This window comes from Gavia stellata, chromosome 1, assembly GCF_030936135.1.
Source record: "Gavia stellata isolate bGavSte3 chromosome 1, bGavSte3.hap2, whole genome shotgun sequence".
Lineage (NCBI taxonomy): Eukaryota > Metazoa > Chordata > Aves > Gaviiformes > Gaviidae > Gavia > Gavia stellata.
Genome location: NC_082594.1, coordinates 125,346,401 through 125,358,244, shown reverse-complemented (window position 1 = coordinate 125,358,244; position 11,844 = coordinate 125,346,401). Strand labels below are relative to the sequence as shown.

The 11,844-nt window shown below is 38.9% G+C and overlaps 1 protein-coding gene across 1 annotated transcript; it reads right to left on the bottom strand.

Annotated features, from left to right (window-relative positions):
- Nucleotides 1–2,927: 2,927 nt before the first annotated feature.
- TIPRL (TOR signaling pathway regulator) lies at nt 2,928–11,580 on the bottom strand. The gene is made up of 7 exons (XM_059817669.1): nt 11,400–11,580; nt 8,326–8,505; nt 7,386–7,485; nt 6,089–6,220; nt 5,580–5,675; nt 4,754–4,816; nt 2,928–3,077 (listed from the first exon to the last, which is right to left on the bottom strand). The coding sequence occupies exons 1-7, from the start codon at nt 11,498–11,500 to the stop codon at nt 2,928–2,930; spliced, it is 822 nt and encodes a 273-aa protein (XP_059673652.1). The 5' UTR covers nt 11,501–11,580.
- Between the last annotated feature and the right edge of the window lie 264 nt (nt 11,581–11,844).

Here is an 11,844-nt window from a genome sequence, read left to right as displayed (position 1 = left end):
TCTTAATAGCATGTGAAATTCAGCATCAGGAGTAGATATTTCGGTTTATTTTGCTCAGATAAAAACAGAACTATAAAACGTTTGGTACATTTTATTTAGCAACATACAAGAAAGAATATAAACTGCCACATTAAACTTGCCACAAAACAGCTGGAGAATCACCCCGCTCCCTCCCCCTAAAATTGTGTATCCAAAGTGGTACTTTTCTGCGGAAAATCTGTACCAGAGCACTTGCGGTACACCAGTTTATACCACTGCTTATTGATAATTTGTGTGATACGAGAGAGTCACAAAGTGCTCCAAGTTTTACTTTGCAGTAACTGTAACTTCCTAAACATGTTCTTGTGATTTCCCCAACATGTGTGTTTCACTTAAATGCACAGCACCCAAAATAGATGGATATCACATATCTATAGAGTCAGGATTCAAGTCCATTCAAGACAACTGTATCAACAGGTCACAAATCAGTATGTATGATGGACAAGGTAAAATACACAGTATAAGCTAAACATGCAGAGCACCCTTTTCAGTGCTAGGTGCCGATTCTGTGGGTCCCCCACGCATTATACTTCAGCCCAGTGGAGCTTAATGTTAGCATCACTGACCAAACCCAAATCATAATTTTAATTAGCAAATGTAGATATAGTTTCCCTCATGCTAGCACTACATCAGCTCTCCTCTCGGTCACTACCAGCTTTAAAGTGTGTTTTTATAAGCCTTTAAGGCATGTAAAATAATATATGCTTAAAGTAAAAGAAGTACCATGATTTACTTCCACCAGCAAAATCTCTCTTCACTTCGTTGTTCCCTTCCTTTTCACTCTCTCCCCCTATCCCTATATCACTGGAGTGGACCTAAATAATCTTCTGTTACCAAATGAATTTTGATCACTTCCATGCTGCATTCATTCACAGCCCCTTCTTCATCTGACACTAAAATCTTTAGGAAACAGGTGCAGGAAGATGAAAAAAAAACCCAACAGAATTTAGGACTCATATGGGGAATACAGAGGAGCGCACCTCTATTTCAAAGTGGCCATAAATTACTCACTCAGATCATGTCTGGCTGATAATAATTTCTTTCAGAAACTGTTTAATTTCAATTCTCTTAACTAATTTTATCCTACGATCATAAGATTTTTTGCAGTAATCCTTTCCAAAAGATTCCAGAGAAAAGACTGAAGGTGTATTCAGGAAAAAAATATTCTCATCAATAACTTTTTACAAAATAATCCTCACAAACCCTCAGTGAGATAGGCATGTATTAACTCTCATTTTTACAGGCAGGGAGCTGAGGCTCAGAGAAGTCACTTCCCTGTGGTTAGAGTGAATCAGTGATGCAGGAAAAACTGCAGTTAGTTCCCACCTTTCCACCTGATGATCAATCCACTAGACCAGGCTGCCTCAAATAAAAGTGAAACAAAGTGTGTTGCTTGTTTTTATTAAGAAAACAGTCACTTAGATGGTAGTAGACTTTTTTCTAAAAACCTTGGGGTCTTCTCTAAGTGAAAACCTTTTCTCAAAAGACCTGGTTAAATACCAGGTTTTGGGGTGGGTTGTTTCTATTAAGCCATGCAGTGTAGAATATGAAGATTTTTAAACAAAAAACTCCAAGACATCAGAATGTGTACACATTCTTATCTGCCACCACCTTAAACCACAAGGCGTGCTTTTCGCTACAGTCATTTGCTTCTTGCACTTCACTGAGTGTGGGCAGTAAACCTAGACAAGCCTGTTTAGCTCCCCCATTCTTAGGCCAAACCATTAACATAATTTAAGATTTCTAAAAGCAATACAAATATTTAAAGTTTAGTCTACAAAGTATTGAGTTAAAACCATGACTATACATGTGATCACACTTCTGTTAATAGCAGAACTTAAAGAATTTTAAAAATAAACCAAAACAATGTATCTGGAATACATGTTAGCATCCCTTTAAAGGCTACATAGGCTCTCATTTCTCAAACTGCAAACACCAGCATCCTTTAGGGATTAGAGATGAAACACCCCTCTCTGCAATCTAGCAATTTGACTGTCAGGGCAGTATAACCATCATACACGGGCACCATCCGATATGTCCAACAGAAGGTGAATACCGTACAGTGCGTTTCCACTATAGTACGTGACTGTAGCAGTATACAGACCCCAAGCAATAGTCTCCAGAACTGCCCAGAGAAATCTGGCTGACATCAGATTAAACCACTATTTGTGAAGAGAACCAGTGTGTCTCCATTAACCTCCTGCTTTTCTCCTGCTCTGGAGTTAATGCCCCACAAATAAGGTAACTTTACCTTTATAGGGTCAAACAAATGCAATTTTTTTTTTTTCTTCTTAAACCTATCTTCAGATGAAATTAATATTCTTTAACTTAGAGTCTGGATCAGAGACTCCACGAAGTAACTTAGTAGGTTATCAGCTCACAGCAGGGGAAGCCAAGCAAAATGTGTAGTTTAGAACTGACAGCTCAAAATAAATGCAGAGGAAAAGATATTTTTAATTTTTTTTTACTGTAGATGATTTCTCAATAAAAATAAAATCGTGCCAATCTAACAACTCCAGTAGTCTCTTAGTATCTGAAGCAGCAATAACAAAATCTTCATAGAAGTGTTTGTGGTGGAGGGTTGAGACAACACTCCTGCCTAACCAGTGAACTAAACAGAACCCAGACTCTTAATAGTGAGTCTTTCTGCAACGCCACAGAAGACTGTAACTCACCACCAGTCTATCATTAACTCCAGATACAGGTTAAAAAAACCCTAAAAACCAACAAAAAACACCATTAGCAAAACCTGCTTGAAATGTTTTCTCTCAAGGCTACAGAAAAATTAGCCAAATTCTTTATTCCACTAGTAGTGAAACCCCCCCGCATGGCAATGGTTACACGATCACATTATCTCCAGTCTACTTCAAGTCCATAAGTCGTCACATTTATTTAGACTTAACACACATGGTTTCCAGTGATGCTTCTGGTTTAGGCTCCAGCTTCTCTGGGAATTCTAGTTTTTCACAGATTGTCTCCTTTACGGGTAGATACTGAGAGATCTCGTTAGGTTCCGTGAACAGGGAAGGTGGAACATGCTAAGAAACAAAAATTTAACATGAAACAAGTGAATGAAAGGAGGGGGGGGAAAAAGAAAAAAGGTATTCCAAAACCAAACTTAATCTAATTAATCTATAATTTACTTGATTTAAACACCTGAAGTCAGGTATGATTATTAAAATTTACGTTATAACTTCAGAAGTACATACAGTCTTTTACTCCTTGCGTGGATCAATAGGCTAAGGAAAGGTATTTAATGTTCTTAAGCAGCAGATTATAAGAGCACAAGAAAGTCAGAGACATTCATGAACAGCTACAATGTTTTTAAAAAAATACATTTATCGTTTGAATGTAACAAACAGTCTTTTTAAGGGTCTAGTTGTAGAAGAGACTAGGATGGCTACAAGGGATCCCATCCTTAATGTCTTCTAGCCATTGCAATACATTCACTGGAGTTGCTCAGATTCAGCTATTGATAATTGATACATCTCAACATGTATTTTAGTTTTATGAAGTCTACCACAGACATTTGTATGAAATACTAAAACTCATTGGATTTTAATTTCATATTTGAAGAAATTAGGTGTTTTCATTATGTTAATCAATATCTTTCTCAAGATTCCTATAGACAACTTAACTTCACCACATGCAAGACATGTAATAAAAAAAATATAAAAATCTATACTGAGCAAACCACCTTCAAACTTTCTGTTAGACAACAGAAAACTTCTTTAAGAAGTGTATCCAGAGCTATTCAAACACAACCTGTATTTTGGCTACCCCTAACACACAAGGAATCATACTGCTCTTTCAAGTATTTCAAACCTAACTGGAGCAGGAATCTTTTTTGCTTTACCTACGCAAGCTGATCTAGGGAACTGAAAAGCTATATGCATTTCCTCTCTATAACAACAGGCAGTAAAAATTATTTAACAGTGTAAATGATAATTTTTAAACATGAGATGAAGTAAAACCTAGATCACCGATTTATATTTCAAAAACCACAAAACTGTCAAAAAGCTCATGTCTGCATTTAATCCTGTTTATAGATAGGGATCACATATTGTTAAGAAATTATACAGTGCCCCTTTCCTCAGAAAGAAAAACATTTTGCAAAAATATTCCCTCAGAAGGTTAGTAACACTTTACTGACTTTTTACAGGTGAAGGAAAAACAAGGGAGAAGGAAAGTAACATGAATACCCAAGATCAGATGTTAGGTCAAGAATAAAAATCAACAGCTGCAACTCCAAATGGGCCACAAATTATTTTGAGCCATTACTAGAGTTTTAAGGTGGGCTATTAAACTTATTTGAGAAAAACTGAATGAGCCCATTCCCAAACAGATCTTAACGCCTAATACTACTTGCAAGCATACAACCAGCCCTGAAATTTAGGATCATGGGACACAGACTACCTGATTTTGTGGCTGAACAGTTCTATGGAAAAAAAACAACAAGCCACTTGTTAACTCAAAAGTAGTAGTAGAAAAAAGTAACCCAGTCCCATATCTTGTCATGTGGTCAATGGAGCTGAGCATTTACAAATGCAAATCTGCCCTGAAATCACCAAAATAAATGTTGCATAAGCAGAAGGGTTTTTCCTCTGTATCGATTCCAAACCTAACAAATAATGACTTACAGACACAGTATTTTCTATGCTGACCATAAACAATTCTAAAAAGCAGACAAAAAAAAAATTTTAAAATGCAATACCTTTAAACTTGATATTTTGCTTTCTCTGGAGGTATATTCTCGCAACATGTAGGCCTTGTCAGCCTAATGGGAAAAAAATGGGAAAAATTCATTACAAAATTATCATCTAGTATCAGTACAAAACGAGCACTTAAAATACACTGAATTTAGTAAGCATTTGAATTGACCGCAGATTTTCACCTGGGAGCAGAAATGTATGTTCAAATTCACGAAGACAGAGAAGCATGTTTAGCAATGTTCTCTTTCCCAAAAGTCACCTTTCTGTGTGCATGCATAAAAAAAAAAGAAATTCTATGACTGAATATGCTTTTTAATCTTTACTCAGCTAGAACTCCTACATCAGTACAAAAAGAGCTAGACAGAATAAGCAAACCACAACTATTATGTTCTGTACGATTTATGAGATACCAGAACTCAATGTAGTACGGGCAGTTATTTGCAGGTTAGAACTTGCAGTCATATATTAGACAAGCCAAAAAACCTATACTTGGAAACGAGGATAAGAACAATATCACACCATTTACTGTTGCCTATGTTTCCTCTTGTACTTCCTCTCTAATCTGCGTCTGTCAAATATATTTAAATGATTACTTCACATGAGGGGTAGCCTACGCTGCTCATATAATACCTAGCCCTGTGGCATCCAGCTGTTGGTTGCTACTTCAGCACCACCACAATAATAAAATACACTTGAAATTTCAGTTCAGGTAACCTCTATGCCCCCAGACATCAGTATTAAATTGCAGGAATCTGTACAGGTCTTCTCTGAAAGTAACATGGCAAGGGAGCACCTGTAAAATATTCATGATGGAGAATAAGGGTTTACCTCATGATGAAGCCTTGTATCATTCATCCTGATAAGTACCCCATCAACTCGCAAGAAAAACCTCAACAGCACAAAAAAGCTGGAAGGCATAACTCTCTGCGAAAATAAAGATGTTCCTTTCAGCATATTACAGAGTTTTTCTTTTAAGTATGCACTTATCTGCATCAGCTATTCACAACAAAAGATAGTATGAGGAGCTTTCAGCAGCAAAGTCAAAATTTGGGTTGTTGATATGCTACAGCTATCACTGGACAGCAGGGCAGCCAGTGTCTCGAAAGATTCTTAGGCAGAATGCAGAAAGAGGGAAAAGATTGTTCCTTGAAGCAACTGACAGAAAGATTTCAAGACAACATAGTATCCAGTAAATTATATTTCTAAGAGTGAGGATAAAGAACTCTGCATTTTAAACTTTAAATCCCAGAAGGAACAACATACAAAAAGCGACTGCATTTTGTATATATTAGCCAACCGAGTCACCAAGCGTCTTGTATACACCTCTCAGTACTCACTATTTTTACACTCAAACTTGATACTCCATGATCGTGAAGTTCGTCTTCAAACAGAAGTACTTCTTCAAAAAACATGATTTGCTCCCTAGCTTTCAATTTCTCTGTATTTATGTGTTCTGTTGTAGGAACAACCTAAAGAAAAAGATTAAGAACAGTTAGCATGTTAATTTGTTGCCAAACTACATACATTTGTCCTGATCTTTTAAATCCCGCAATTGCTAGTTTTATAAAGGAAAAAGCTTTTAGGGCACTAAGCTTAAAACATCCCAAAATTCTAAGAGGAAAAGTTAAAATTAAAACCAAAGTTTCCAAGAGGAAACATTAATCAAAGCAAAAAAGAGTGGAAAATTCTGAATATACTTCCCTCTGGGTACAAGCTCAGTAGGGTTTCATCTGCAAACAATTCTGCTCACTTTCTGTATTTGAAAACATTCAAAGTTGCCTTAACATACAATTGAGAAGTTCTGGGTTATAAGTAGTATTCCATCCACTTAGCATCTCTAGCCACCTACAAACCCCACACAGGATTCTAATAAAGCCCTTCCATGGAAATGAAGTACCTGTATGTATTCCATCTCATGGGCTCCATATACACTCATACACTTCCACTGCCCAAAGATCACGGGCCAACAAGACATCATTTATTCCTATGCTGCACATTTATTTCCAGAATAACTGAAGTGATGTATGACTAATGCAATCCTAGTGAATTAATATAGATTATCTGCTTAGTAGTAAGCAACCTGTACACAATGAAGAGAAGCTGGGAACTTCAGTCTTATTTTAAAGTAAACAAAGACAAGGGAGGGCCTGTCAGTTTAAGTTTGAGGAGTTACTGCTGCAGAAAAACACAAAGCCATTGAAACAGCCAGATCTACTTAGCTGCTTACACAAGCGGGCAAGCAACAGAGAGTAAAGGCACTAGAGAACTACAAAGTTGAGAGTTCTGTTGTGTGTGAGGAGCTCAGGGCTTCAGAAGGCCATCCAGCAAGCGCTGAAGATTCCCATGTGCTTTACTCTCTGAGTAAGTCCTCGCTAAGGGATACAATGGCACCCTTTTATATAATCCTAAAATGCTTAAAAAAACCCCTAAACTGTTATTAAAATAAGCCATGATTTGATTAGGATAACATGCTGAGAGACATGAAAAGCCCAAACTATACTTGGAAGTCAGAAACTATGAAGTATGAAAGATTTCACAGAAGCCTACTAAAAGATAAATGAGAGTTTAAAAGAAAGTGTTTGTGTTTGACTGAAACAATATGCAAAGAGCATTTAACAAGGCAAAATCAGTTACCTTTAATGTTGCAGTATCTCCCAGCAACGTTCCTTTGTAGTCTGTTGTGTAAGTCCAATCATATGGCTTGACAACTTCCTTAGTGTGCTCAGTCTCACTCCTCGAGAAGTGAAAGAGAAAACAGCATGCTTTGTAGTAATTCTTAAAAAATTCCAAACTCACATAAGATTATGTATTACGATTCCCACACTCTTCAATAAGAAAACCAGCAGCATTGTCTGTGCTGCAATGATGATGTCAAGACTTAATCATACAGTATCGGTTCTTTCATAACATGTTTCCACAATAAACTAGAAAACTGTTACCAGAATTCCTGTGCTAACACTATCTCAGTCCTATGAGTCAAAATAAAGATTTTAGTTCAATGGTGTTGAAAAATTTGTATTTCAAGATCATTTTTTCTTTAACGAGGCAGAAAGCAATGTGCTGACAACACACAGCAATCATTAACACTGCTGTTTGCCTTAGTTTTTATGACAGCTTTCATTTCTCTCCATGCTTTGCTTCTAGGTGCTCTACAACTAATTTGGTAAATACTAAGCAGTGCAATTAGTTCTCATGCATGGTAATTGTTCTGCTATATTCCTAAGGCTAAGATTTTGAACACGTCCAGCATTTTGCACTTTGAAATGCCACAAGATACAATCTTGTAAGGCTCGAGGCCCTATGAGTCTGAATAAACAGAAACAGCATTAAGCCATGTTAAACTTGTAGTTTATTTTAAAAAAGCCAAGACACAACTGAAAAATATAGCTGACCCAATTGAACAGATAGGGTGATCATGGCAAAGAAAAGCTAAGTGACCTCTGGGATCACACTTATCTATGGTAGAACCAAATGCAACATGGTCTTCAAGAGTTCAGTCTATTCTTTTAACTACTTTATGGCAGTTTCACACACAACACACCAGTACTTGCCCACTGGTGATAAAATACTGTACCTGCTCTCTTGCCACTCCTCTGCACAAGCCACTTTGATCATACCTTGACAATTATTGACACATTTTAAAGCATCTGTTGCATTGAACTCAATTCCAAAACCACGATCATGCTGTATTCTTAGGATATTGTCTCCAAACATCATCTCTGGCAGGGAAGGCATGTGTAATTCATCAGCCAGTCTGCACAGAAACATAAAAGTCCCATGAAGAGAGATCAGTCAGCTATAGTTCAGTGAAAGCACTCCTTGTTTTGCAATAAGTATTCTTTAGACCATGGCAATTTAGAAGACACATCATCAATACGTTCTGCAAAACTTTGTTGTTTTCCCAGTTTTACCATTTGACATGAATTGCAGAGTCATTGATCCGAGGTGACTTTTCCACCACAAAGTATTCCTAAAACATTCCTTCTCCATCAGGCTCGTACAAAAGTCTCATACATGAGTAATTAAAAAAATACCTGACAAGCATGAAGTAGCAGCTTTCAACCTGTTGTGGCAATGGATGGTCCATGAACTTCTTTGGCAGGTGCCCAAAAAAGAAGTTTTAGGAACGAGCATTCACTGTCAGCAAGTTTAAATTCACTACACAGTGGTCCATACCTCCAAATTTGGAAGCCTACAAAAAGGGGCTGTAAACAACCCTGGCAGCGTACGGAAATAGTGCAGAAAATGCTACTGTGCTCTACTACTTTCCCGAGCTGGTAGAGAATACATACTGGTAGTTGTAACCTTAAGCATGAAAGCCTCAGCCACAGCCACAGACCCAACTGAACAAAATACTGTATGAAGAAAATAAGCATGATCCTTGCAGAAAATTTCCAACCATCCTATTTCACTTTTTGTTTTACATCAATCTGTATACTTATTTATATATATGTACATATATACATACACTATTTACAAATACATATAACACCACTTTATATACACAGTGGCCTTATTTACCAAAAGGCTTCATATATTTCTTTTCCTCCCTACCACTACCTACTTTACTTATCAAGATCAAAAAGAAATACATGACATCTGGAGAGAAGAAAACTTTAGGAAATACACTAATTATAAGGAGGCAAGAAAAAAAAGTGTCCTAATTGTGACTTTCACATTGATAATAAGGCTTTCCTGAACAAAAGTGGTTATTTCTGTAACCCTGCATACAAAAGAACATTATGCTAACCGAACTGAAATAAAAATAGTGAATTCATAGACTTGGAGAATAAGATCCTATGTCTTTCCCAGAGAAGGCAGAATAACATTATGAACTTTTCCATTTCATCAAGTGCGGGCCCCCTTGACCTGCAAAGACCAACTCCAGCACACAAAGGAGTTCTTGGCTGCAGCACATTTAATCCTTCACCTCTCCACAGAGGTTGCTGAGATATTTTTGTGATATACGTTTGCCAGAAATAAAACTCCTACAGATACTAATGATGTTCCCCAAGCAATAAAAAAGGCAAAATGCCAAGAGAAATACATTACAAAAGGAAGCTGACTAAAAGCACTGCAACTGGATAGTTCTTAACTGTTGAAATTTGAAGTGGAGGAATTGTTTTGGGGGTCTCATGCTAGCTACCAAGACCTACAGGTAAACAGCTGATTTTGGACTTCCTCTTTCCTGCCCTGAAAAATCCTCCTGTGTTCTTTCACGCTTGTGTTGTGGCTCTTGCAACTTTACTTTTCAGCCTTTTTCAACACATTCTAAAAAACTGTGTGTCCCTCAGAAACATCTGAACAGATAAAGGTACTTTCTGAAAATTACAGAGGTGACTATTTTAAAATAGCTGCAGTTAAAGAAACTGAATAGATCAGAAGATGAGTACATCAGGCAATTTGGCTTCTAGACCGGCAGTTCAAGTCTCGCTCTTGTTCACAGACAATGAAGAGAGTTAACACCCTCCTGATCTTAAGAACAAAGATCTTCATTTTTAAGAGGTAGCATCCTACAAAATAAGTCTTCACAAACATGCCATAAAAATGGGATACTCTAATAATAGCCCTCCTTCCCCTGCAGGACACAGGTACAGCTTAGCTAGATGTTGAATCCTCATTACAGAAAAATTACTAAATCACAGGATTCTAGTTGTCTTACCTATAACTGCAAAAACTAAAAGACCAGTAGTCAGAAGCAGTTTGAGAAGATTATTTTAGGCATTAAAATAATAGGATCTAAATGGAGGAAGGAATATAGTTTTTACCTGTTTTAAGGCAGACACCCAGTTTAAAAAAAAAAAACAGTATTATGCTATTATGTTAAAAAATTTACCATTTACATAGTTTACTACAATAATAATAATAATAATAATAAACAGCATAACATTTCCAGACATGGGACTTTATCAAACAAATTAGCCTCAGAAAAGTTAAAAGCAACATGAACGAAGATACTTTTAACAAGACTAACAAGACTTCCATGTACATACTCCAGAAACTGAAACCAAGAACTGTCAAATTCAGCTGCCACCAAGGTCAGCTATGGCACTACAGAGCTGAACTGTTGAGTTCCACATTAGCAAATCTGACTTAAGTACTTCATGCTGACACAGGAGCATTTTCTCCAACAGTTTGACAGCAGTGGAAATTACTACTACAAGGAGAGAGCAAATAATAAATTTTTAATGAAAACCATTATCTTAAAATAGCCATTACCACAAAATAGCTTATGCGAGTCTGTGGACCACATTTAAAAGAACCTTAATCACTATTAAAAAGTAATTAAGAAAAACAGGCTTCTAATTAGCAGGCTGCAGTTCACAGAGGTCCAGAGCTCCAAAACCGTTAGCAATTATTAAAAACGAAATTCTGGAAACCATCTGTAACCCAAATCAGTTTCTCAAGCCAAAGAACCAAGCTTACCCTCACAAAAAGGGAACAAACCCCACCCCCGCCCCCCGAGTTACCGGAATAAACAGCGTCTCCCCTACCCAGGGGACATTATTTATTTCTTGCGCAAGGCGACGAAGCGCCCCAAACCCCTCGCTGCCAGGGAGCAAGGCCCCGGCCCCGGCGCGCCCTGGGGAGGGGCAGCGGAGGTACCGGCAGGTCGTGTCCCCCCCCGCCCCCCCAAGCCCGCCCCACCTCTCGGCCTGCGCCGACTTCATGATGTGCGTCTGGGCGGCGCTCAGCTTCCACGGCCCGAAAGTGAAGTCGCGCCGGCTGCTCTGGAAAACGGGGTGCATGGCGGAGGCGAGGGGGAAGGCCCCACCGAGGAGAGAGCAGGAGGGGCCGGAAGGGGCGGCGGCGGAGCCCGCCCCGCCTCACCTCGCCTCACCTCTTCACCGCAGCCCCTACACCCCTAACGGCAGCACCGGCGCCGCCAGAACCGCTGCCTCAAGGGACTTCCGCTTCCGGGGGCGCGCCCCTGCGCGCGCAGCCCGGAAGCTGTGCGGCGGCAGGAGGTGACGTGGGGCGGGCGGTGAGGGCGGGAGGTTCCCGCGGCGCGGCTCAGCGGGGGGCGATGGCCGCGGGCCCGGGGCTCCTCGGCGCCCCAAGAGCCGTCGTGCTGCGCGGTGAGAGCGCGGGC

Coding starts and splice junctions, on each gene's coding strand:
- TIPRL (XM_059817669.1), bottom strand. CDS start 11,500: ATGCACCCCGTTTTCCAGAGCAGCCGGCGCGACTTCACTTTCGGGCCG. Junction 8,506..11,399: donor AAGTCGGCGCAGGCCGAGAG/GTGGGGCGGGCT, acceptor GTTTCTGTGCAG/ACTGGCTGATGAATTACACA. Junction 4,817..5,579: donor ATACAAGGCTTCATCATGAG/GTAAACCCTTAT, acceptor TTTTCCCATTAG/GCTGACAAGGCCTACATGTT.